General features: G+C 48.8%; 1 protein-coding gene across 2 annotated transcripts in view; it reads left to right on the top strand.

The window, feature by feature from the left end:
- LOC137422043 (calretinin-like) overlaps window positions 1–26,816 on the top strand; it is a 169,263-nt gene extending 142,447 nt beyond the window's left edge. For both annotated transcript variants that reach the window (XM_068108734.2, XM_078772992.1), the window contains 4 exons: window positions 2,676–2,715; window positions 4,664–4,717; window positions 14,393–14,464; window positions 24,474–26,816. In XM_068108734.2, coding sequence (XP_067964835.1) covers window positions 2,676–2,715; window positions 4,664–4,717; window positions 14,393–14,464; window positions 24,474–24,581 — 274 coding nt within the window. In that variant the 3' untranslated portion in view covers window positions 24,582–26,816. The remainder of the gene's footprint in view (window positions 1–2,675; window positions 2,716–4,663; window positions 4,718–14,392; window positions 14,465–24,473) is intronic.
- Window positions 26,817–27,801: the final 985 nt, after the last annotated feature.

Raw genomic sequence — 27,801 nt, 5'->3', positions numbered from 1 at the left:
CTTGTGCGAGTGGTTCCACCGCTCGAAGAAGGCCGCTCTCAGGGCCAGCTTCCAGGATGACGGTTGGGCCGACAGGCTCCCGTGGGTCCTATTGGGCCTCCGAACGGCCTCTAAAGAGGACCTCCAGGCTTCCACCGCCGAGCTGGTCTACGGCCAGCCACTGCGCAAGCCGGGCGAATTCATCCCTGACGCCACCAGCCCCTGGTCCGCGGCTCGCCAATGCTCGGTCCTCCAGGAGGCCACCAGGAGATTTGCCCCCGTGCCCACATCCCACCACGGCTGCCCCCAACCCCACGTCTCCCCAGCACTTCACACTGCGGAGTATGTTTTTATCTGGCACGACTCACACTGGGGACCACTCCTGCTGCCGTACGATGGACCTTTCCGTGTTCTGAAGAGGGACGACAAGTCGTTCATCATCGACATCGGCGGCAAGCCGGACCGCATCTCCGTGGACCACCTCAAGCCGCCCATTTGGACCTCGACCAACCTCCACGGTTGGCCCTTCCTCCACGACGGGGGCCGTCCCCCGTCAACCAAGCCCCCCGCCCGACCATCCACCGCCACGCCACCTACCACCCCCAAACGAATCGCCAGGGGTCGTTTCGGCCGGGTCATCAAGACCCCCCTCAAACTGACTCTCCTGGTGCATGTTAATTCTGGGGGGGCGCATGTAGCGGTTACCGGAAGCATGACACAATTACCTTGCACCGGTCGATGACGCAACCAGCGAGCGGTCACTTGTCCGGACTCGCCCGGGCGTGTCCAGACTTGCCTTTCCCGGGCGAACACTTGGCTTACCAATTTGCAAACCACGCCCCGCCTGAGAGGCTTGGCTTTTGTGTGTTCAGCTTTACTTATAAATTTCCGCCCGTTCGATGGGCTGATTCAGTGCTTTTGTGTTCTTTCGAGTGAGCTGGAAATAAATAGCTCAGTGAAACTTCATTCCTGGCGTCGTTCATTTTGTCCGGTTTTATCGTGCGAGCCTAGCTCCCACAATGGCATTATTAATGTATAGTTCATTCACCCATTCACTATACATCTATATAATAATAGCGTAAGGACTCGACTTTGTTATCCATTTTATGCCGCACCCAGTGAACCGATGCCCACGGCACTAATGGATTTACGATCTACGAACCGCGCTCTTTGTTTATCACGTACAGCCATACTCGAAAAATCTGAATTAGCCGACGTTGGGGCCCAAAAGCATCCGATTAACTGCCGATACGACGCCATCTTACGACGCCATCGTATTGGCATCTGCTGGGCGAAGGCGAAGCAAGCCGTCCGCTGATTGGACAATCCAGAGCATGCATTTGTGCCGGTGTCGGCGATCGTTGGTCATATACACCCTTTTCATTCTCATCTTTCTTCCTAACTCTGACTCGGACAAGCAAATCCCCTATGCCAGCCATAATGGTACACTCTATCCATACACCACATCCTCCCTTCCGTGGATGTTCCACGTGTTTCGGCTAGTACACAATAATAGCGTAAGGACTCGACTTTGTTATCCCTTTTACGCCGCACCCAGTGACCCGATGCCCACGGCACTAATGGATTTACGATCTACGAACCGCACTCTTTGTTTATCACGTACAGCCATACTCGAAAAATCTGAATTAGCCGACGTTGGGGCCCAAAAGCATCCGATTAACTGCCGATACGACGCCATCTTACGACGCCATCGTATTCGCGTCTACTGGGCGAAGGCGAAGCAAGCCGTCCACTGATTGGACAGGCGAAGGCGAAAGCAAGCCGTCCACTAAGTGGACAATCCAGAGCATGCATTTGTGCCGGTGTCGGCGATCGTTGTTCATATACGCACTCTTCATTCTCATCTTTCTTCCTAACTCTTACTCGGACAAGCAAATCCCCTATGCCATCCATAATGGTACACTCTATCCATACACCACATCCTCCCTTCCGTGGATGTTCCACGGGTTTCGGCTAGTTAATAATGGTTCTTGTGTAATAAAGGTTAACCTGTTTAATCATTGTTATTATTGGTGAATTTATATCCAAGCTGGCAGAATATCTGTAAAACAGATAAACCTCCTCTATGAAGTGTCGACATAAGAAAGGTGTGGTACTTGACAACAACACACAAACACCCACAGGGTGAAGAGAATACACAAATTATAAAATGTAAGATAAATTTTTCAAAGTGGACATAATTCAATGCACAAAATCAACTTATGGTTATAGAAAAATGTTATGGTTAAATTGTTGAACTAGACCTAAGGCTGGTTAGGCACACTAGTCGAGTCTGTAGGCCTTGCAGCATACCTCAAACCATGAGTGGTGCAGCAAACATACACTCAAGAGCGGGTGTGGATAACTTGACATCACCTGCATTCCAGGTACAAAATCAAATTATGCTTAAATTAGTTGTAATAATGTAATGGTTACATTATAGACAACTTTGTCGTATTGTACGTAATGCCACTGTGGTGCAAAAAATAAAGTAGGCCGCCCAGGCGCCATTCTGATATAATTGGTGTGCATACAGACTCACTGACTGACACGCACACACACAAAAAGACGCACACATACACAAATTAGAAATCCCTTCGTGAATGTGCGATGTTAATTATGAAATTATTTTGTGAAACTATAAAAATACAATTTTGTTTGCATGTCTCTTGTTGTTGTTGTCGTTGTCGTTGTAGGCTCTTACCAGTCCAAGAAAACTTCCTGCTGAAAATGCAGGTGAAGTCTCTGCAGCACAACTCCATATTTGTTTCGTCTTTTCCTAAATGATATTTGGATGTGTATTTGCCATGCCTCTTTGTTCATTATATACTGGTATTTGATTATTATATATGGGCTATATTGTGCATTATTTAATTATAGTGTCAACAAGAGATAGAAGAATGATAACCAAGTCACCAATACAGTATCAATACTATAACAGCACTCATAGAGCGCATACCTCCGCCAGGCCGAACAGTTTACGTTTTCTATCCCACTGATAGGCCGGATCTGGATTCAGACCTGAACCAAAATCTAATCGGCTTGTTTTTGTCACCTAATCAACTCATCCACCAAGTTTTGACATGTCATTCACAACTTTTTGAAATATGGTGTTATTTTTGGCATTCATTCAAAATTCATTCATTCAAAAAATATCATTTTGGGCCCTGTCACTAAATGCTGAAGAATCATTAAAAAAAAAATTTAAATTCTCGTATCCAGATCTGTATCCCGATCTTCACCAAAATTGAACGGATTCATCTTTGTGACACCCCCAACCTTTCCATGTTTTGTCTGAATCTGTACACAACTTTTTGAAATGTCATGCTATATATCGCCCCCTCCCCAAACCCCCCCCCTCTCAATGGTGAAGAATCACTTAAAAAATTCTCGGACCCAGATCCGGATTGAAATCTTCACCAAAATCGAATAATTTCGGCCGTGTCACATACCAAAGCTATCGACCAAATTTCATCCGAATACGTCCACAACTTTTTGAGATATCTTATTCACAAATAGACAAACAAGAAATTTGTCATGCATAGCACAATCATGTGACACATGCATATTATCATGATATGCATATGATATGGTATGCATATGACATGAATATGCATATGATCATGTCATGCATATGTCATGTGACACAAAAAATGTGTCACACGAGCGAGATCCCTAAAATAAGTTGTTGACCTTTGGCCTATGTTGACCTCAAAAATAATTGGTGGTTGAATTCAGTGGCCTGATATGCAAATCCTCTTGAAATGTCACGGTAATTGGATGAAAATTGACAATTTTAGAAATTTGGCCTATGTTGACCTTTTGGCCTATGGCGACCTCAAAAATAATTGGTGGTTGAATTCAGTGGCCTGATATGCAAATCCTCTTGAAATGTCACGGTAATTGGATGAAAATTGACAATTTTAGAAATTTGGCCTATGTTGACCTTTTGGCCTATGGCGACCTCAAAAATAATTGGTGGTTGAATTCAGTGGCCTGATATGCAAATCCTCTTGAAATGTCACGGTAATTGGATGAAAATTGACAATTTTAGAAATTTGGCCTATGTTGACCTTTTGGCCTATGGCGACCTCAAAAATAATTGGTGGTTAAATTTGCAGACCTGATTTGCTAATCCTCCTCAAATTTCAAGTCAATTGGATGAAAATTGATGATTTAGAAATTTTACAAAGGTGTTGAGTTGACCTTTGGCCTATGTTGACCTTTTGACCTCAAAATCAATAGGCTTCTTGTTTATGACCAACTCTACCTTTTCGTGGAGTTTTGTGAAGATCGGTTTAAAATTATGAGCTGTAGGCGATTGACAATCATAAACAGACAGCATTGTAAACATAACGTCCATCCACCTTCGGTGGCGGAGATATTGATTGTTTTGAATCTCGAAAAATTAATATCTATATATTTAAAATGTAACCTTAACAAAAACAACGAAAGGGAAATGAATACATCATGCTAACATCAGAAACTAAATCTCACAATGTATTTGAAGTTTTTCTGTCTATATGAAGGAAATGTGAAAAGAGCGAGGGTCATTTTGTGAAGGCTTGCTGAGATATATTACACAACACATGACACGCGATAATACAAGAGAATAAGATACCTGTGTTATTATGGGCTCAGATATCTTTCCTTATTCAATAACTCACAATGTCTCTGTTTTCAGGGAGAAAAGCTGACTCCAGCTTATTTCAGTGAGATCTTTGATCGCTATGACACGGTGAAACCACACAGCTCCGAGAACACCACAGCATTACACGACCTAACCTATGTAGTTATAGCAGCAAAACTATGCAAGCTACCACATTTAATGCATTTAATAAATATTACTCGACTATATACTGTCACTCGTCAAAATATCTAGCAGCATATTCCTGGCCAATTTGAGATGACGTCACACTTCTGCACGTCATAGCAAAGCTGCCATATTTATTTTTTCAAGCATGTTCTAGGCTTGTGGTGGAGCTAGGACACAGAACAGATCAGGGCACAACATAGCAAAGGAAATTACAGCAGGAAGGGGAAACTCAAATAACATGGTGGAGGAAGAAGGTCGATGGAGACGGACAAACAAGGGATGCAGGTAATGATGAGAGTTGGGGGATAACAAAAGGGTGGACAAGATGGATACATAAGTGGGTGGAGTGTTTTAACTCATGTAGAATAGATCATGGCTTTGGATGTGGGTGGTGAATACCTGAAATGGTGGTGAACAGCTGTCTTGAAGACCTGGAGAGAAGAATGAGATCGAAGAGAATGTGGAAGGTGGTTCCACAGGTGGGAAAAGAGAGGAACAACTACAGATACATTCAAAGTACACCGCCGCCATGCCATATAAATAAATAACATATCCTCCGGCGTGCGGCATTGCAGCACATAGAGGTGGTATTGGAAGGGAGAGGTGTTCAATAATTAATTGATTTATTAATTGTATAATAAAATAAAATAAAGAATAACCATAAAATAATTAAATTATTAATCAATTGGCTAATGGCACAACTAAACCACCACTGCTTCATCCAAATCTGTAACTTTTTGCTAATTAATTAATTCATTAATCAATCTAATAATTAAATAATTAATCGATTAATTGATAAATCAAAAATACCCTTTACAGCCAAATCGCTCGGTCACTGTCATGCCCATCGCCCGTATATCTGCCTCCTAGCTCAAAACGTGCCTGAGATATTGCCCAGATGACAAAGAAAATAAATAAGTGATTGATTAATTGAAATAAAAAATAATAATCGTAAAATAATTAATTTCTTAATCAATTGGCTAATGGCATACCTGTATTTCTATTTACTCATTTCCCAACCATCTTTTCACTACCTTTCTTTACCTGTACTGCCCACCGACTAAACAACTGGATCCGCCAACTGATGTCCAAAAACAGCAACCTTTAAAAAATATTTCAATATGTTCAATAAGTAGATATAATTCCTTTCAAATTAGATGTGCATCTATATTGAAATATCTAAGAGTTCACAATTCTTGGACAATTATATCTCATTGGAAAAACTCTTTTTTTTTGTACATAACGAGTCAAGGCTCATGGAAGAGCGACAACACTGAATGGATCAGGATGCAACAGGACAAAGGAACAGTGCAGAGAGGGGGGACGCTAACAACTGAGACGAAGGACAAAATCGATGGAGACTTGGACACAACAATTAGTGTGGGGAGGAATGATCAGTAGGGGAGGACACCTGGGGTGGACAATATGGATACAGAAGGAATCTTTCAGGCAGGGAAAACTGGAAATTTAGAAGGCGGAGGGCTTGGGGGGGCTGGGAGGAGGGAGTAACTGGGGTATAAAAGATCATGGTTTTGGATGGGGAATGATCTGAGATGGTGAGGAATAAGAAGTCAGTACATAAGAGATAGCAGGCTTCTGTAGAACAATTCCCTGGCTGAGTTAATATCAGGACATGTGAGATGAAGTGAGATGATGAAGTGAGATGACGAAGTGAAGTGAAGTGACATGGACACTTGCAGTTCCTGCTAAGCTTCCTGAGTGAAATGGCAGACTTGCCCGTGTTGAGGCAGCTCTCTAAGGATAGCCAGAGAGATGTTGACATTTTCACAAGTACATGATCAGATGAACCAATTGAATTGGAGTTGAGGAAAAGCAGAAGATATTTGCAGGAAAGTTAGTCATTGCCAAGTCCATAAGGGGGGAATCTGCCATTGGGGGAAATCCAGGTTGGAAAGTTTACAGATCAGTCCCATGGAGTCACAGAAGTCCTTTGCAGAAGGGTCATGGCTGGTTGAGAGAGGTACCAACACCCAGCCAAGTTGCATGGTGACGATTGAAATTACCACACATGAGAAAGAAAGAGTTGGGATGGGTGGTTTGTTTGTCCATGCTGTCTGAAAGAGAGAGATCTAGATGGAGTCATCACTGTTGGTGGGACATTAAAACACACGGACAAACAAAAGGTGGGAGTGGAGGGGAAGTCACAGCCAGAGGTATTCCTGGAGTTGGGAGGTATCATATCAGTACAGGGCAGTGAGAAATTGAATGATTGATGTAAAGTGCAACTCCTTCGCCAGGCATCGTTCAGGCCTATCAAATCGGAGGAGACTTAATAGCTGCGGAGAGGCACAAAGGATTCAGGGATGTCCTGTGAGAGGGAGGATTCTGTTAAACATATCTCTAGTTTATTGGCAGGGGGGCCTGAATTGAGAGATCTATCAGGTTGGAGCCAAGACCTTGGATGTCTGAGATCCATGCAGTTAGTGATACAGCGCAGGAGGCATTGGGAGGTTGCAAGATGGGTGGGGGAGCCTTTGTGGGAGCAGAGCGAGATGGAGGCTTTGAAGGGGACAGGTGCGGATGAAGGTTTGAGTGTGTGGGGTGCAGGGGAGGGTTTGAGTGGGTAGGGTGATGGGGAAGGTTTGAGTGGGTAGGGTGAGGGGGAAGGTTTGAGTGGGTAGGGTGAGGGAGAAGGTTTGAGTGGGTAGGGTGAGGGGGAAGGTTTGAGTGGGTAGGGTGAGGGGGAAGGTTTGAGTGGGTAGGGTGATGGGGAAGGTTTGAGTGGGTAGGGTGAGGGGGAAGGTTTGAGTGGGTAGGGTGAGGGAGAAGGTTTGAGTGGGTAGGGTGAGGGGGAAGGTTTGAGTGGGTAGGGTGATGGGGAAGGTTTGAGTGGGTAGGGTGAGGGGGAAGGTTTGAGTGGGTAGGGTGATGGGGAAGGTTTGAGTGGGTAGGGTGATGGGGAAGGTTTGAGTGGGTAGGGTGAGGGAGAAGGTTTGAGTGGGTAGGGTGAGGGGGAAGGTTTGAGTGGGTAGGGTGATGGGGAAGGTTTGAGTGGGTAGGGTGAGGGGGAAGGTTTGAGTGTGTGGGGTGCAGGGGAGGGTTTGAGTGGGTAGGGTGATGGGGAAGGTTTGAGTGGGTAGGGTGAGGGGGAAGGTTTGAGTGGGTAGGGTGAGGGAGAAGGTTTGAGTGGGTAGGGTGATGGGGAAGGTTTGAGTGGGTAGGGTGAGGGGGAAGGTTTGAGTGGGTAGGGTGATGGGGAAGGTTTGAGTGGGTAGGGTGAGGGGGAAGGTTTGAGTGGGTAGGGTGAGGGGGAAGGTTTGAGTGGGTAGGGTGAGGGGGAAGGTTTGAGTGGGTAGGGTGAGGGGGAAGGTTTGAGTGGGTAGGGTGAGGGGGAAGGTTTGAGTGGGTAGGGTGAGGGGGAAGGTTTGAGTGGGTAGGGTGATGGGGAAGGTTTGAGTGGGTAGCGTGAGGGGGAAGGTTTGAGTGGGTAGGGTGAGGGGAAGGTTTGAGTGGGTAGGGTGAGGGGGAAGGTTTGAGTGGGTAGGGTGAGGTGGAAGGTTTGAGTGGGTAGGGTGATGGGGAAGGTTTGAGTGGGTAGGGTGATGGGGAAGGTTTGAGTGGGTAGCGTGAGGGGGAAGGTTTGAGTGGGTAGGGTGAGGGGGAAGGTTTGAGTGGGTAGGGTGAGGGGGAAGGTTTGAGTGGGTAGGGTGAGGGGGAAGGTTTGAGTGGGTAGGGTGAGGGGGAAGGTTTGAGTGGGTAGGGTGATGGGGAAGGTTTGAGTGGGTAGGGTGATGGGGAAGGTTTGAGTGGGTAGGGTGATGGTGAAGGTTTGAGTGGGTAGGGTGATGGGGAAGGTTTGAGTGGGTAGGGTGATGGGGAAGGTTTGAGTGGGTAGGGTGAGGGGGAAGGTTTGAGTGGGTAGGGTGATGGGGAAGGTTTGAGTGGGTAGGGTGAGGGGGAAGGTTTGAGTGGGTAGGGTGAGGGGGAAGGTTTGAGTGGGTAGGGTGAGGGGGAAGGTTTGAGTGGGTAGGGTGAGGGGGAAGGTTTGAGTGGGTAGGGTGAGGGGAAGGTTTGAGTGGGTAGGGTGATGGGGAAGGTTTGAGTGGGTAGGGTGAGGGGGAAGGTTTGAGTGGGTAGGGTGAGGGGAAGGTTTGAGTGGGTAGGGTGATGGGGAAGGTTTGAGTGGGTAGGGTGATGGGGAAGGTTTGAGTGGGTAGTGTGAGGGGAAGGTTTGAGTGGGTAGGGTGAGGGGAAGGTTTGAGTGGGTAGGGTGATGGGGAAGGTTTGAGTGGGTAGGGTGATGGGGAAGGTTTGAGTGGGTAGGTGAGGGGGAAGGTTTGAGTGGGTAGGGTGATGGGGAAGGTTTGAGTGGGTAGGGTGAGGGAGAAGGTTTGAGTGGGTAGGGTGAGGGGGAAGGTTTGAGTGGGTAGGGTGATGGGGAAGGTTTGAGTGGGTAGGGTGAGGGAGAAGGTTTGAGTGGGTAGGGTGAGGGAGAAGGTTTGAGTGGGTAGGGTGAGGGGGAAGGTTTGAGTGGGTAGGGTGAGGGGGAAGGTTTGAGTCGGTAGCGTGAGGGGGAAGGTTTGAGTCGGTAGGGTGAGGGGAAGGTTTGAGTGGGTAGGGTGAGGGGGAAGGTTTGAGTGGGTAGGGTGAGGGGGAAGGTTTGAGTGGGTAGGGTGAGGGGGAAGGTTTGAGTCGGTAGCGTGAGGGGGAAGGTTTGAGTGGGTAGGGTGAGGGGGAAGGTTTGAGTGGGTAGGGTGAGGGGGAAGGTTTGAGTGGGTAGGGTGATGGGGAAGGTTTGAGTGGGTAGGGTGATGGGGAAGGTTTGAGTGGGTAGGGTGAGGGGGAAGGTTTGAGTGGGTAGGGTGATGGGGAAGGTTTGAGTGGGTAGGGTGAGGGGGAAGGTTTGAGTGGGTAGGGTGAGGGGGAAGGTTTGAGTGGGTAGGGTGAGGGGGAAGGTTTGAGTGGGTAGGGTGAGGGGAAGGTTTGAGTGGGTAGGGTGATGGGGAAGGTTTGAGTGGGTAGGGTGATGGGGAAGGTTTGAGTGGGTAGGGTGAGGGGAAGGTTTGAGTGGGTAGGGTGAGGGGAAGGTTTGAGTGGGTAGGGTGATGGGGAAGGTTTGAGTGGGTAGGGTGATGGGGAAGGTTTGAGTGGGTAGGGTGATGGGGAAGGTTTGAGTGGGTAGGGTGAGGGGGAAGGTTTGAGTGGGTAGGGTGAGGGGAAGGTTTGAGTGGGTAGGGTGATGGGGAAGGTTTGAGTGGGTAGGGTGATGGGGAAGGTTTGAGTGGGTAGGGTGATGGGGAAGGTTTGAGTGGGTAGGGTGATGGGGAAGGTTTGAGTGGGTAGGGTGATGGGGAAGGTTTGAGTGGGTAGGGTGAGGGGAAGGTTTGAGTGGGTAGGGTGAGGGGGAAGGTTTGAGTCGGTAGCGTGAGGGGGAAGGTTTGAGTGGGTAGGGTGAGGGGGAAGGTTTGAGTGGGTAGGGTGATGGGGAAGGTTTGAGTGGGTAGGGTGAGGGGAAGGTTTGAGTGGGTAGGGTGATGGGGAAGGTTTGAGTGGGTAGGGTGAGGGGAAGGTTTGAGTGGGTAGGGTGATGGGGAAGGTTTGAGTGGGTAGCGTGAGGGGGAAGGTTTGAGTGGGTAGGGTGAGGGGGAAGGTTTGAGTGGGTAGGGTGATGGGGAAGGTTTGAGTGGGTAGGGTGATGGGGAAGGTTTGAGTGGGTAGGGTGAGGGGGAAGGTTTGAGTCGGTAGGGTGATGGGGAAGGTTTGAGTGGGTAGGGTGATGGGGAAGGTTTGAGTGGGTAGGGTGAGGGGGAAGGTTTGAGTCGGTAGGGTGAGGGGGAAGGTTTGAGTGGGTAGGGTGATGGGGAAGGTTTGAGTGGGTAGGGTGAGGGGGAAGGTTTGAGTGGGTAGGGTGAGGGGGAAGGTTTGAGTGGGTAGGGTGATGGGGAAGGTTTGAGTGGGTAGGGTGAGGGGAAGGTTTGAGTGGGTAGGGTGATGGGGAAGGTTTGAGTGGGTAGGGTGAGGGGGAAGGTTTGAGTCGGTAGCGTGAGGGGGAAGGTTTGAGTGGGTAGGGTGAGGGGGAAGGTTTGAGTGGGTAGGGTGATGGGGAAGGTTTGAGTGGGTAGGGTGAGGGGAAGGTTTGAGTGGGTAGGGTGATGGGGAAGGTTTGAGTGGGTAGCGTGAGGGGGAAGGTTTGAGTGGGTAGGGTGAGGGGGAAGGTTTGAGTGGGTAGGGTGAGGGGGAAGGTTTGAGTGGGTAGGGTGATGGGGAAGGTTTGAGTGGGTAGGGTGATGGGGAAGGTTTGAGTGGGTAGGGTGAGGGGGAAGGTTTGAGTCGGTAGGGTGATGGGGAAGGTTTGAGTGGGTAGGGTGATGGGGAAGGTTTGAGTGGGTAGGGTGAGGGGGAAGGTTTGAGTCGGTAGGGTGAGGGGGAAGGTTTGAGTGGGTAGGGTGAGGGGGAAGGTTTGAGTGGGTAGGGTGATGGGGAAGGTTTGAGTGGGTAGGGTGAGGGGGAAGGTTTGAGTGGGTAGGGTGAGGGGGAAGGTTTGAGTGGGTAGGGTGAGGGGGAAGGTTTGAGTGGGTAGGGTGAGGGGGAAGGTTTGAGTGGGTAGGGTGAGGGGGAAGGTTTGAGTGGGTAGGGTGAGGGGGAAGGTTTGAGTGGGTAGGGTGAGGGGGAAGGTTTGAGTGGGTAGGGTGAGGGGGAAGGTTTGAGTGGGTAGGGTGAGGGGGAAGGTTTGAGTGGGTAGGGTGAGGGGGAAGGTTTGAGTGGGTCGGGTGAGGGAAATTATTTTGCGGGTAAGGTGAGGGGAAGCATTGAGAGGTTGGGGTGAGGAGGGATGCAGAAAGGGGGTGGGGGGGGGGGCATGAAGCTTTGAGGGGATGGGATTGAAGCATAAGGAGGGGGACATGAAGTGGAGGGATACTGATTCAAAATTCCCAAATTGGCCAAATGGAGATAAAGATCATATGATGGGAGATAAAATTGTTTTTTTGTTTAAGGCACAGAGAAAGATGGCGCTGTACGTGCGGGAAGATGGTTGTTGGACCAAATGCTTAGTTGACCGACCGTTTTGTAAAATAACCTTTGGGGAGAAGAAGGAGGGATATAGATTGTGGTGAAGAAGAAGAAGAACATGTGTAGCAGTCCTGACCCAGATATACAACAACAACAACAACAACATGCATTTTAAGGCCATCAACATCCTGACCCAGATATAAGGGTGGAAAAGCATTTTCAAATGACTTAAAATGTTTTTTTAAGGAATAAGGAAGAAACATTTATGTTTAATAAAGATTCAGTTTGAGATATTGTAAAAAAAAAAGGTGAAAAAAGAATGTAGAACTGGAAGTAGAGGCAGAATGAAATTCAACTCAGATTTGATTGCTGTGAAGTGCAATATACACAGTCACGTGAAAAAGTAAGTACACCCCATGTAAAGTTTTGACTTTTTCAACAAATTTCAACATACAGATATTTCATCTTCATTTCAACAATATTGATACATAAAGGTGATATAATATAACAAATATCATGAAACATTTACATTTTGTAGAAATTGTATAATTTAAATAAACATAAATGCAAATTTCGTATGTGGAAAAAGTAAGCACACCCCTACATTTATCACTACTTCAAATACCTAAAATTAGAATCAGGTACACCAGCTCAGGTGCAAATGATTAGAACATCGTTAGAGAGGATCTTGGAGGAACCTGTCTTATTTAAACCTCAGACATTTAGTTTGGTTTGCCCTTTGTTGTTGAAGTGTGCGGCCTCACCATGCCGAGATCAAAAGAGCTCTCTGAGGCCTTCGGAAAGAAGGTTATAGATGCCTACAAGTCTGGGAAGGGATTTAAAAAGATCTCCAAACAATTTGAAATCAATCTTTCGACTGTCCGGAAGATCATCTACAAGTGGAGAATATTCCAAACAACTGCCAACTTGTTCAGGCCAGGCCGCCCCCAGCAAGTTCAGCCCGAGAGCAGACCGCAAGATGCTGAAAGAAGTCTCTAAGACCCCAGAATGTCATCACGGGACCAACAGGTAGCTCTTGCCACTGTTGATGTCAAAGTGCACGAGTCTACCATTAGAAAGAGGCTGCACAAATTTGATCTACATGGGAGGTGTGCCAGGAAGAAACCTTTGCTGTCCAGAAAGAACATCAAGGCAAGACTAAAGTTTGCCAATGAACACCTAGGCAAAGACCAGCACTTCTGGAACAATGTGCTCTGGACAGATGAGTCAAAGGTAGAGCGATTTGGCCACAGTACCAGAAGACATGTTTGGCGAAAACCAAAGACAGCATTTGACCACAAGATCCTGATACCAACTGTAAAGCATGGTGGTGGAAATATTATGGTTTGGGGCCGCTTTGCTGCATCAGGGCCTGGGCAGCTCACCATCATATTATCCACTATGAATTCTTCATTGTACCAGAGGGTGCTTGAGGATAATGTGAGGCCATCTGTCGGACAGTTGAAGCTCAACCGAAGGTGGACCTTGCAACATGACAGTGACCCTAAACATACCAGTAAATCCACCAATGAATGGCTGAAAAGAAAGAAATGGAGGGTTCTGGAATGGCCAAGTCAAAGCCCGGATCTAAATCCCATCGAGATGTTGTGTTGGGGGATTTGAAACGAGCTGTGCATGCAAGAAACCCCTCAAACATCGCACAGCTGAAAGAATTCTGCATGGAGGAGTGGGAAAAAATTTCTCCCAGTCGATGTCAGAGACAGGTAGACAGTTATAAGAAACGCCTACTTGAGGTTGTTTCTGCCAAAGGGGGCAATACGACCTATTAGAGCCAAGGGTGTACTTACTTTTTCCACATGCGAAATTTGCATTTATGTTTATTTAAATTATACAATGGACTACAAAATGTAAATGTTTCATGATATTTGTTATATTATATCAGCTTTATCTACCAATATTGTTGAAATGAAGATCAAATAGCTGTATGTTGAAATATGTTGAAAAAGTCAAAACTTTGCATGGGGTGTACTTACTTTTTCACGTGACTGTATATAGGTAGATAATGTATATATATATATATACACACGTACTAGCAAAAGTACCCATCCCCAGTGACCGGAAATTGTAAGTTTATCTTGCACTCAAAAAATCCAGCCTTTTCAACTTGAGACCAATTGGTCATCTAATTTGCCAAAATTGCCATATCGGTCACTGTGGTCTCAATTTGCAGTTTCAACCCGGTCTCTGATCCTGTGGCCACATAGCCCATGTTACTTCCCACACAAAGTTGCATCTGTACTGCAACTATTAAGTTTGTATCTTTAAAGATGTGGCCGTTAAGAAGAAAGAGAAGGATATATACATACATACATACATACATACATACATACAAACATACATACATACATACATACATACGTACTGTAAAATCGAGCATTTTTTAAAGTGTAGTTCTTTATAAGCTCAGTTATCCTGCACACATCAAGGTGTACACTGTACCGAACCAGTACGAAATAGTCTGTTTTTAACTCATCATATTACGTTTCTTTCCTTTTAGTTCCTGGCTATCAACTTACAGTTTGATGTACTTCCTGTGCCCATTCTGATATTTTCTGAAGCCTCTTTCTTCTACATTCTCCCCTTTCTCTTGTCCTAATTCCTCAGGACTGCAGAGGCTATATTGACAAGAAGGAAGTTGATGATCTTCTACGGGACTTGCTGGGCAAAAATGCAAAGGTAAGCATTTATTGTGGTTTCTTTTTCGACAGCTGTGTTCGCTGCGTATTATTTTTCACTCTATTAGTTGTTGTGATTCTAAGTTCGATAGATGATGCATTAAGGAGCTGTGTAAATAATTTGTGAATTTTGTGAAAATTTACAAATGTCTTCATTTATTTATGTGCTTGTTTCTGCATGGCTACATGTCCACTTTCTATCAATATGTTTTCAGCACATAATAGCAAACTATACCGACACTCGGTAGAGAGCATACCTCCGCCAGGCTGAACAGTTTACGTTTTCTATCCCACTGATAGGCCGGATCTGTATCCGGACCTGAACCAAAAGGTAATCGGCTTGATCTTGTCATCTTACCAACTCATCCACCAGGTTTTATCATAATCTGCCCACAACTTTTTGAGATATCACCCTATATATCGTTTTTTGCTCCATCTCTAAATGGTGAAGAGTCAATTAAAAAACAAAATAAATTCTCGTATCTGGATCAAAATCTTCACCAAAAGGTAACCAATTCCTCCTTGTCACATACCCAACCTTTCCATGAAATTTCGGCAAAATCCGTCAATAATCTTTTGAGATATTGTGCTATATATTGTTTTTCGTGTTATCACTCAATGGTGAAGAATCACTTAAAACCTTCTCGGATCCGGATCCTGATCTTCAACAAAATGTAATAAATTTGTCCTTGACACATACCCAACCTTTCCATCAAATTTCGTCAAAAAAATCCATCAATAATTTTTTGAGATGTCCTGATCACAGACAAACAAACAGGGGTGAAAACATAACCTCCGTCCACCTTTAGTTGCGGAGGTAAAGATATATTCGGAGATAAACTGGATGTATTTGAGACACCATGAAATAGATCATGTGCAGGTACCACTAAATTGTGAAAATCAAAAGAATTGTTTTGTGAAATGCTGAAGATATGTTTCTGAGGGAATGGTGCTGAGATTAGAATGGACAGGCCTGTAGGGCTTTTCTACCAAAAGGGAGCGAGAAGAACCAAACGAGGTGCGTTGGGAGTTCAGGTACAGTTCAGGTACATGTAGTCATGCGCACGGTTCAAGTTGACATGACACCTGACTCCACATATCCCACTTGGTCATGGTTTTTCCTTTCGGTGTTGAACAGAAAAGTGAACAAAATGTGAATAAAGGCTAGCGTGCGACGCCATCTTGATGCCGCTTCTGTAGCGTTAAACTCTTACCAGGTCAGTGAATAGATTAACAAGTACAGATACATTCAAAGTACACCGCCCCCATGCCAAATAATTAAATATCCTCCAGCGCGGCATTGCCGGGGCGCCTCTGGCGCCCGGCAATACCGCAGTGCAACTCATAGAGACTGTATTGGGAGGGAGAGGTGTACAATAATTCATTGATTAATTGCATAATTAAAATCAAAAAAAGGTTATCATAAAATATTTTCTCAATCAATTGGCTAATAGCATAACTAAACCACTGGTGCTTCATCGGAAGATGTAACTTTTAGAAATTTAATTAAATAAATCATTAATTAAAAAATTAAAAAATTAATCGATTAATCAATAAATAATTAATCGATTAATTGATTAATCAATAAATCAAAAATATCCTTTATAGCCACATCACTTGGTCACTATCGTGCCGAAATATCAGCTTCCCAGCTCAAAAGGTGCCTGACATATTGCCCAGATGAGAAAGAAAATAAATAAATGACTAATGATGAAATAAATAAATAATAGTCATAAAAATAGTCATAAAAATAGTCATAAAAAACTCCCCTATGGGCTGGTGCTCCTGCCTCACACCTAGCTCGGCTTCACGCTGTTGAAACCAAAGCTTTCAGAATCATTGGAATCTCCCACGATGAAGCTATCTCTGAGGGCCTTTCACTCACTCACCGCAGGCAGGTAGGTGGTCTTTCTGTCTTCTACCGACTCCTCTCTGGCCTTGCTCCCCCAGCTCTCTCTGTGCTCTGTCCCCCAAATATTCCTACAGGTCGCACAAGATCTGCCTGCAAGCCTCTGATGGTTAAACTGCTGAAATCTCGGCTCTCTGCTCATCTTCACTCCTTCATTCCTCTTTTCTCCCGCCTCTGGAACAAACTCCCACACTCCCTTCAATCCCACTCCTCCCTCCAGGTCTTTAAAGCAGCTGTTCACCACCATCTCTTATCTTCCCCCATCCAAAACCTTGATCTTTTCTACCCCCACTAATTCACCCCAGATCCACCTTGTTTGTAATTCCAACTTCTTTCCTGGTAGTCCTGGCAGTGTCCATATGTTTTATGCCTCTCCCACCCCCTTTCCCATGCCTCCCCCCCAAAGCCCTCTCCCTCCCACAGATCTCTCGATGTCTCCATGTCTCTCGGTTCCTGCTCTCAAATGTTGTGTTTGTGTCCTTCCCCCTCTCTCCCCATCTTGTCTACCGCTCCCGATGTTATTTGTTTTATGTGTCGGTTTGTCGGTTATGTGTCGGTTTGTCGGTTTGTCTTTCTGTGTGATAAATGTTCGCTCTTTCACGAGCTTCGATCTTGTATACAACAAAAAAAAATAAAAAATAAAAAATTAATCAATTGGCTAAGAGAACACATAAACCACCACCATTTCATCCGAATCTGTAACTAAAAAAAATAAAAAATTAGTCATTAATTGAATAATTAAATAATTGATCGATTAATTGATTAATCAATAAATCAAAAATAGCCTTTACAGCCAAATCACTTTGTCATTGGCATGTCCAAATATCAGCTTCCTAACTCAAAAGGTGCCTGAGATAATGCCCAGAAGAGAAAGAAAATGTATAAGTACTTAATTAATCGATAATAATTAAGTAACTCGTCAACAAATTGATTAATCAAAAAACAAAAAATAACGTTTTTGAAAGGTACTTACTCACTATTGTGCCCAAATTTCAGCTTCCTAGCTCAAATGAAGGCTGAGATATTGACCGGACAAACAAACAAACAAACAAACAACCAGAGTGAAAACTGAGTACTCCCTTTCAGCGTGCGTCATTGCCGAGCCCCCTTCAGTGCCCGGCAATGACGATATGCAGCGCCTGGAGATGGCATAGGAAAGGTGCGGTGTACAACAAGGTAACATTACAATGTAAAAACACCACCACCACATGTTGTTGCCTCCACACCTCTGGATTTGTACTATTGAGGTTTATATAAGGAAGTTTCATTGGGAAATCAACAAAAGTTTGGTTCATTTTGTAACATCTCCTGGTACCTGCTTATGTTCACTCATTATTCTTCATCCGATGGGTTCTCCCTCAACAGAGAATATGACTTTGCACAACATTTCAGACTTTTGCAACTAAATATTCATAAGTTATCATGTTGTCAACAAAGGGAATAATACATGGACAAATAACTGAATAATAAGGTGTATCGTGTGGCGGACACAAAAGCCCACTGGCGTGGTGACATCATTCCACGCACCAAGTGGGCGGTGGCCACGCCCGAGGGGTAGGCGTGGCCTCATGATATACCCCGGGCGACCAGCCCGGAGGAGTTCAGTGTTACAGTGTAGTCTTACAATAAAGACGTTTATATGTTACCGCTTGTCCGCTTCCTCCTTGCTCACAAGCAGCGCGCGTAACGCCGCGCTTTACTGGTGACCCTCGACGTTGGATCTGCCGGAGCGATCCTTCCACACGCGACGCCATCGCCATGGCCGCCTTCGTCAAACTTCCGGAATTTTGGGAGGCTCAGGCCGAAGTCTGGTTCGTCCAGGCCGAAGCCCAATTTCAGCTTCGGCACCTCACCGGCGATGACACGCGCTACTGCCACGTCGTCGCCTCCCTCGGGCCCGGCACGGCCGCTCGAGATGTGTCCGTCCTTCGCCACCCACCGGACGGCCACAAGTACGAGGCACTCAAGCGGCTACTCCTAGCCACGTTCAGCCTCACGGACGACGCACGGGCCGACCGCCTCCTGGATCTCCCCGAGCTCGGTGAGACGCGCCCGTCGGTCCGAATGGACCATATGCTGTCACTGTTGGGCGACGAAGCCCCCGGTTCGCTATTCCGGGCGCTTTTCCGTCGCCAACTTCCAGCGCAGGTTCGCCTCGCGTTGGCCGGGACCGGGCTAACGGAACCCCGAGCATTGGCGGCCGAGGCGGACAAGTACTTCGCCGCTTCGGACACGCGGGCGAGCGTTGGCGTGGCCGTCACGGCCTTCGACGCTGATGTTCCACAGCATCATCTTCTACAGCGCGCTGAGGTTCAGCAGCATGCTGATACGCACCTCGTGAACGCCGCCACGCCCCGCCCACCGCCGCGGCGAAAACCGCCACCGCGGGGAAACCCGTCGACTCCACCGGCCTGGCGGAGCCAGCCGCGCTCCTCCAGCTCCACCACCTGGTGCTGGTTCCACGCCAAGTTCGGCCACGAAGCTCGGCGGTGTCATCCGCCGTGCTCCTTCAACGGGTCGGGAAATGCCCGGGCCGGCGCTCAATTGTGGCGATGAGCGCCGGCCGTTCGAGCAGCCTGCTGTTCATAACGGACACCTTCTCCGGGCGCCGTTACCTGTGCGACACGGGAGCGCAGGTGAGTGTCATTCCCGCCGGCACGTCAGACAAGCACGCCGCGGGTGGGGGCCCCGCGCTGCTTGCCGCGAACGGGACGCCCATCCGTACGTACGGAAAACGCTGCCTCTCTCTGCGGTTTGGAGGGCAGGTTTTCCGATGGACGTTCGTCACCGCCGACGTGCCCATGGCACTGCTTGGCGCGGACTTCCTGTGCGCTAATGGGCTCCTGGTCGACGTCAAGCGCAGACGGCTTGTCCAGGCCGAGACATTCAGCTCGCTCGCGTGTGCGTTGCCCAGCTCAACGAGCGGCTTGCCAAGCGGCTTGCCGAACGATTCGGTTCCGGCCACGTTGGTCTGTATGCTTCCGGCAGCGGACGCATTCACCCGCCTCCTCGCCGGCTTCCCGGCCCTCACGCGGCCCACCTTCTCGGCGGGGGCCGTCAAGCACGGGGTGGCCCATCACATCCCCACCGTCGGGCCACCGGTCTACGCCCGGGCACGCCGCCTCGAGCCGACGAAGCTGGCGGTGGCAAAAGCGGGGTTCGCTACCCTGGAGCGACTCGGCATCGTTCGGCGCTCAGAGAGCGCTTGGGCGTCGCCGCTGCACATCGTGCCGAAGCCCGGCGGGGGATGGCGACCGTGCGGGGACTATCGCCGTCTCAATGACGCCACGACTCCCGACCGCTACCCCGTCCCCCACATTCAGGACTTTTCCGCCTGTTTGGCGGGCAGGTCCTTCTTCTCGAAGGTGGACCTCATACGCGGCTACCATCAGGTCCCCGTCAGGCCGGAGGACGTCCCGAAGACGGCGGTCATCACGCCATTCGGACTCTTCGAGTTCCTGCGCATGCCCTTCGGTCTGAAGAATGCGGCTCAGGCGTTCCAGCGACTGATGGACAGCGTCCTGCGCGACTTGGATTTTGTCTACGTCTACCTGGACGATATCCTCGTCGCCAGCGCGTCCCGCGAAGAGCACCTACGCCACCTCCGCACGCTCTTCGAACGCCTGGGCCAGCATGGCCTGATTGTGAACCCCGCAAAGTGCCGGTTCGGCGCCGCCACAATCGATTTTCTGGGGCACCGTGTCACCAGGCACGGCGCCGTCCCCCTACCGGCCAAGGTGGAGGCGGTGAAGGGGTTTCCGCGCCCCCGCACGATCAGAGGGCTGCAGGAGTTCCTGGGCATGGTGAACTTTTACCATCGGTTCCTGCCCCGTATCGCCCAGCTCCTGCGCCCCCTGCACGAAGCTCTCCGAGGTAAGCCGGGCAAAGGCGACGTTACCTGGACCGAGCAGATGGACACGGCGTTCACGGGCGCGAAGCTCGCCTTGGCTAACGCCACCATGCTCGCGCACCCGGCGCCCGATGCACCGATCGCCCTCACCACCGATGCCTCGGACTACGCGGTGGGCGCGGTGCACGAGCAATGGGTGCGTGGAGCTTGGCAACCGCTGGCGTTCTTTAGCCGGCAGCTTCGCCCGCCCGAACGCCGTTACAGTACCTTCGACCGCGAGTTGCTCGGACTTCACTTGGCGGTCAGGCACTTCCGCCATCTGCTCGAGGGCCGGCGTTCACTGCCTTCGTCGACCACAAGCCGCTGATCTTCGCGATGGGCAAGGTCACTGAGCCGTGGTCGGCCCGGCAGCAGCGTCACCTCTCGGCCGTGTCCGAGTACACGACGGACATCCAGCACGTCGCGGGGAAGGACAACCCGGTGGCGGATTGCCTTTCCCGGGCCGTCGCCCACGCAGTCCACCTCGGCATCGACTATGCCCGGATGGCAGCGGACCAGGCCGCTGACCCCGACGTCCAGGCCTTGCGGACCGCCGTCACGGGCCTCCGCGTCACCGAGGTGCCGTTCGACGGCGCGGGCGCGGCCCTCTTGTGCGACGTCTCCCTCGGGCGTCCTCGCCCCATTGTGCCCGCGGGCTGGCAGCGCCAGGTGTTTGACGCCATCCACGGCCTGTCCCACCCGGGCGCGAGGGCCTCCCAAAGGCTGATCGCCGACAAGTTTGTCTGGCATGGCCTCCGGAAGGCCGTCCGCGGCTGGGCCAGGACGTGCCTCGCGTGCCAGCGCGCCAAGGTGCACCGGCACACCCAGGCCCCGTTGGCCCCGTTCACGGTGCCGGAACGCCGGTTTGACCACGTCCACGTGGACCTGGTGGGACCTCTGCCCCCCTCGCGGGGTTTCACCTACGTCCTCACCATGGTGGACCGCACCACCCGGTGGCCGGAGGCCGTGCCCTTGGCGTCGACAACGGCGGCCGATGTCGCGCAGGCTTTCATCGCCACCTGGGTCGCCCGGTTCGGCGCCCCCTCAGACATCTCATCCGACCGCGGCCCCCAGTTCACCTCGGAGCTCTGGGGGGCGGTTGCGCAGGGGCTCGGGGTCCGGCTGCACCGAACCACGGCCTACCACCCCCAGGCTAACGGCCTGTGTGAGCGATTTCACCGCTCATTGAAGGCCGCGCTCCGGGCCACCCTCCGCGACGGCGGCTGGGTCGACAGGCTCCCCTGGGTCCTGCTGGGCCTCCGGACGGCGCCCAAGGAGGACCTGCGCGCATCCGCGGCGGAGTTGGTCTTCGGGCAACCGCTGCGGGTGCCGGGCGAGTTCCTCCCCGACTCCACGTCACCATGGTCCGCGGCACAGCAGCGCTCCGCTCTGCAAGAGACCGCCCAGAGGTTCGCCCCGGTGCCAACGGCATGCCACGGGCACCCACCGACGCACGTCGCCCCGGAGCTTCGCACGGCGGAGTACGTCTTCGTCCGCCACGATGCCCATCGGACACCACTGCGGCCCCCGTACGACGGGCCTTTCCGCGTGCTGGAGACCGGGGCGAAGCACTTCACCCTGGACATCGGCGGTACTCCTGACCGCGTTTCGGTAGACCGCCTCAAGCCGGCCCACCTCGATGTGGACCATCCACCGCCAGTGGCCCGACCCCCACGTCGGGGCCGCCCTCCTGCGGGCAGACCCCCGGCACCGACCAGCCCCGCCGCCACGGCGCCCCCCGGTCCTGCACCCATCCCAGGGGCAGCCAGGGGCATCCCACCTGGTATCCCTGCACCCCGGACGCTGCCGATCGCCAGGGGGCGCTTCGGCCGGGTCATTCGTCTGCCCCGCAAACTGGCCCTCCAGGTGCGCGGGAATTCTGGGGGGGCGCGTGTGGCGGACACAAAAGCCCACTGGCGTGGTGACATCATTCCACGCACCAAGTGGGCGGTGGCCACGCCCGAGGGGTAGGCGTGGCCTCATGATATACCCCGGGCGACCAGCCCGGAGGAGTTCAGTGTTACAGTGTAGTCTTACAATAAAGACGTTTATATGTTACCGCTTGTCCGCTTCCTCCTTGCTCACAAGCAGCGCGCGTAACGCCGCGCTTTAATATAATCAAAAGGTAAGTGTTAGTCGTGGTACGGAGATCACATATTGAATTCCGAAAGAACTTTTTTAAATAGTCGGCAGTTCTTTCTTTCTTGTGTATGACAAATTACAGCTCACAGATCTATGTCTAACTTGGACAGTCACCACACTGTCTGTGTCGGGTGAATTGCCCTAAATCCCTCATCGTATTTCCGTAGGTGACAATCAGTCACAATGTGATAAAAAGTCTGATCTGGGTGTCCACAGTCACATAACGAGCTGTTTTTAAAATTCCATTTGTCGAGGTGGTGTGATGTCTTTGCATGAAGAGTATGGATTATCTTCTCTGAGTGTGTGTGTGTGTGTGTGTGTGTGTGTGTGTGTTTGTGTGTGTGTGTGTGTGTGTGTGTGTGTCAGTGTCTTTTTTTGTATCAGTGTGTTAGTGTGTGTGTTTGTGGGTGTGTGTGTTAGTGTGATTTTTGTGTGTGTGTGCACGCACATGTGCGTGTGTACATCGACAATAAAAGGTTATTTTCAGGTCTTGTGCAGATGTCAACTTTATCAGCAATCGATTGATATAATAAAATTGTTCTGCGACAATAAATGCAATCTCTACTATGATGGGGAGCTGTTGTTTGTGTATGTCGGTTGGGTAGGGCATATCTTGATCCAGGTAGATCTGCATAGGTAGGTGCTTCGTCCGTCGTGATAGGGAATCCTCACCTGTAATAAGTTCTGTTTTGGCGGTTTGTCGGTTTAAGGTGTATCTTCGTCGCCATTACGAGGAATGGGGCATGTTAAATAGTTCTAGGGATTATGCTAATTCCCACATGTGTGAAACCTCTGTGAACATTCCGGTGTCCCTTATCGCAACACATCACATACATTAGCTAGGCCCAATAGAGCACCACATTAATTAAATTCCCCCGCCGCCACAATGACTTACAGAGGAACAGACCGGAAGCAGCCGCTGACAACACAGGCAGGGCAGCAAACATCGAAGAGGCAGGCTGAGAAACATGCCCAGGAAGGCTCGTGACTGACGGGGGGGAAGGGTGAGCAACAACTAGAGCACCGATTGGAGAGTAGGGAGGATGAAAGACGTGCCACACTGATTGGCCACCGACAATGACGTGCGACCGATGACGTAACACCAAAGGTGAGAGACGCTCGGTCAATCAGTGCGGAGGGCGCGAACGAGCTATCAACAAGCGACGCGCTGGTTGGAGGAAAAAGACCAGGATGTGAGGGAGGCGCGAAAAGCCACAAGGAAACGACGCACTGATTGGCAGAGAAAGAGAGCTGACGTCAGAGGACGTCTGATAAAATTAAGCGGAGACGGACATTTTCTCTCTTCCTTCGTCTCTCTTCGCCCCTTCGCCTCTGCGTGTCTTCGCCTCTGCTTTTCTCTTCCCTTCTTGCCTTCTCGTTCCCGTGTGGACCTTTACCTGTTGAGCGCCGACGATCATCCGCCCTGATTATTCATCGCGCGGGGACGCGAGGCTTGCCACGCACCAGCGGACATGGGCCCGGCAGCGCGCGAGCGAGAGGTGTCATCGAGGCCTGGTCGCACTGAAGGCCGAGCAGTTCCCGAGGATCGGAGATGTGCCAGACTGCACGCTTGGAGCCTGAACAATTCCTGACATCCAGACAGATAAGCACAATGGTTTCTTTCGATTATCCTTCCATTTGTCTTGTATTTGAAGTGAGGTGTGCGGGATCCCGATTTAGGAACATTATTTATTTATCGTCACGTCCATTGTTCTCGGGTTCCGTAAAATAAACGTGTTTTCTTTTTGTACATAAATTCCGTTTCCATTCGTGAGTTACTTTTCGCAGGTTGAAGACTTCGCGCGGTCCGTCAGGTAAATCTCGCCGTGTCTTCTTCTTTCCTTCTCCCTCCCGCGCATGTATTGCAAATCCGCCATTGACCCGGACGCCTCAAGTAAGCTCGTTTGCATCCGCGATTTCCCCGGTCTTAACTGAGGGGGAGTCGCACGACATTATTATTACAATGTGTGTAACAGAATAACATTCACTTTGTGTGTGTTTATCTATATGTATGTACTGCTGGTTGACAATTTGTGTTTTGTTTTCTAACACTCCTCCATGCTTTTGTAGGATGAGCAGACTCTATCTGCATATAAGCAAGGCCTCCTCAATCTGGTTGACGATGGGCAGCTCTATCGCAGAGAATTGGAAATTGTGCTGTGTGGAGAGCCGCTGTAAACACCACCCAAGCTTCTCTCCAAAGTCCATAACAAAGTCTCCACCTGTGCACCTGTCTGTCCCTTACTCAACCTCTCTGCACATTCATGTCTACTTTTCTGCCCCTAATTTGTCTCCATCTTGTTTGTTGATTTGTATGGTCATGATTTCTCCCTTTCTTTTTCTATACACCGGGAAAAAGTTAAGCACGCGCTGCGTTTTCCTGGATTATAGCAATAACTGAGAAAATTATTCAGAAACCCGAACATTTATCAAAAATGAAACTCTATACTGGTAACGTTTGCATTTTCAACAAATGACTTCAAATTCAAAGACGAATAGATCTTCCTCCAAGATGCGAGATTCCATTGTTGACAAACCCGGTGCATACCATGCCCAGCAAGCTCCTTTGTGTTCTGGGGTGAGAAGAGGGCATCTCATCGGTCTCCTGGTGTTGTAACCTGCACAACGAAACTGCTTCCGGACAGGTTTCGTGGATAACCTCTGAGGGAGATTCCATTCATGCCGCAACACTGTGCTTGTGACGTCACACTGGGGCGATCAGATAAAGGCCTGTCTTTAACATCATTGGCTTGTTGATGTTTGCCACCCGACTGCTGATAATAGTCCGATGGAAGCCAAGTTGGCATCTAATTTCACTGTACGACGTCCCAGCATTGTTCATCCCAATAATTTGCCGTCTTTGGGCTTTGCTAAATCTTTTCTGGGCCATAGTAACACAGTCCGCCAGCGGAAGTACGCATCAAGATCTTTACCTTCTCGAAACCTTGACCAGGTTGTTGTGTTTTCTTTTCAAGTCGATACCTCCTGCCATGCAGTGCGTGTGTTGTGTTCAAAATTGCCTTTCCGGCCTTCCGATGAATTGAAAATTCAGCCTGTGCATGGATGGTTCTTCAATTTACGTTTGAAAGAACATTTTGATTGGATTGAATATTTTCTTCACAAACAGTACGATGTCGCAGACGCGCTTAACTTCTATCCGCATGTATAATTTTCCGCTTTTCCGCTTCCATGTCTACCTCCTCGTTTCTGTTTGTTCTTTCTCCTCCTACCATTCCAGGCCACTGCACTGGTTTTTGGAGTGCACTCTTTGATCATGGGGTGTGCCATTTGGTTTTCGAGTACACCGTTTGATTTTAGAATGTACCATTTGGCTATAGAGCAGTGTACACCATTGAGTTTTAGAGTGCACTTTGATTTTTCGAGTACACCATTTGGGTTTAATATATGCTGTGCTGCCATGTGTGTGCGTACCTTTGAGCAGGCCACCTGTGTGAAGTTTTCTTTTTATGCTTCTGTACTTATTGCCACATTAGCTATTGAAGGTAAATGGATTGATGGCTGAATGTATGGTCGAGAGACACCTGAGATGGCGCTATAAGAATGTGTATCCATAGCACATCCAGATAGCTTTAAGGCTTTAAATTTAAACTTTATGGTTCGTACAGGATTTATCAAGCTTATTAAATGAAAAGGTCATGTCACAGACAGGGTGATTCATCAATGTGTGTGCCGTCCCTCGGATGGACGTTATACCAGGAGTCCCGTCTGCCAACATGAGTTGGTGGACGTTAAAGATCACATGGTGTCCTTCGCACAAAGTAGACGATGAGTATCGCCGGCACCATGGCCAAATTCCAATTTCCTGCCCTAACTAGGCGAACGTCAGGCCTGGCCAGGCCGGTTTGTGAAAGACTTGGGCCAAGCTTCCCCCCAGCCGACCCCACAAGGTGGGATGATAGTGGCCGTTAAAGAGCAACAAAGTGTCCTCCGCACCCAGGTTAGACGAGCTGGCGATGGCACCATGTACAAATGACAAATTCCTGCTCCAACCAGCAAGGGGCACTGCATCAGCGGCACGACCCCACCCTCGGCCAATGATGCCACCCCGCAGCCTTGTGATGCATTTGGTATATGGACGAAGAAAAAGGAAAACTTGCGTCCGGAAGAAAAGCTCATCTTGTGTCCGGTGTCCGAAAGCATATTCCGAAGCCTAGGCAAATGTCGCCCTTAGAAGTGGAAAGGCGTGACCTGTCTCGAGCCTAGTCGTGCCTGTTTTTATCGTGTTACCCAACCAGCAATGTTGAGTTAGACCAATATTCCTATAAATCTCAATCTAAATCTTAGATTAGTGGTGAGAAAGACCAATAAAAATTTCCTTTAGTGGTGATTGTTTGTGTGCAAAGTTTCTGCATGTATAGAATAAAACAGCAGCTGGAAAGCTATTGCACAAAATCAGCGACTTTCATCTTTTTATTTTAAGATTTTAGCTTGTCATGGGTTGTAGCACAACGACAGTAATGTCACTTGGTGCAAACCAGAAAGACAACTATTGTTATTACAATTTAGCTTTCTGGTATTTTATGGACTGCTCATGACTGTTTGTAGGTTGGAGTGTGAAGGTGAAAAATGAAAGAACAAAGCCAAGGGTCAAACGCTTTCATGAAAAATCCTGGAAGGAGGGATGCTTGTATTGTAGGCCTGTAGTTGCATGTTCATAAAAAAAACTGCAGCAGACAAAGCTGTTCTGTTCATTAAAAACTCCAAACTTATATTTATTTGTTCGATAGACCTCGTTCCAAAAACTTGCAATCCATAAAAGAATAGGCCCTGGCTTAGGGTGGTCCAAAAAACATCGATCTCTCCGATTTTGATGCTCTACTGGATTATTGTTAGAAATGGTCTAAAACATTCACCCACCAAATATTTTCGCTCAATTCCATCTGGAAACTCATACACACTCCAATTGAAATATGGCGTTTTTCACCAAATTTGGCTAAATGAGAACAATCCAATAGCAACCTAGGTGGAAAAAGTACATGCACTGTTGTACTAAGCCATTTTGTGGTTCATGACTTTTTGCATGCGCTTGCGCCTGTGAGTGTGAAATCATCATGGTCGAAACATGTTTGACAATGCTTGAAACATGTTTGAAACATGTTCATACATGTCTGACTCATGTTTCGACCATGAGGACTTCGCAGGGGTATGTACCATCAATGACATTATTTAGGAAAAAAATATTTCTAAAGTCTTTGTAAGTCATTAAAATTGACCAAAATGACAAATTTATTTGTTGAGTGTGTATGAGTTTATAGATGACTCAGATGCAAAATATTTTTTGGGTGAATGATTTAGACCATTTCTAACAATAATCCAATAGAGCATCAAAATCCAGATAAAAAAGTGATTTTTTTGCATTTTTGGACCACCCTACCCT

This window comes from Myxine glutinosa, chromosome 2 (genome assembly GCF_964187855.1).
Source record: "Myxine glutinosa chromosome 2, kmMyxGlut1.1, whole genome shotgun sequence".
NCBI lineage: Eukaryota > Metazoa > Chordata > Myxini > Myxiniformes > Myxinidae > Myxine > Myxine glutinosa.
The sequence above is the reverse complement of the archived record's forward strand: the minus strand, read 5'-3'. Positions and strand labels throughout refer to the sequence as shown.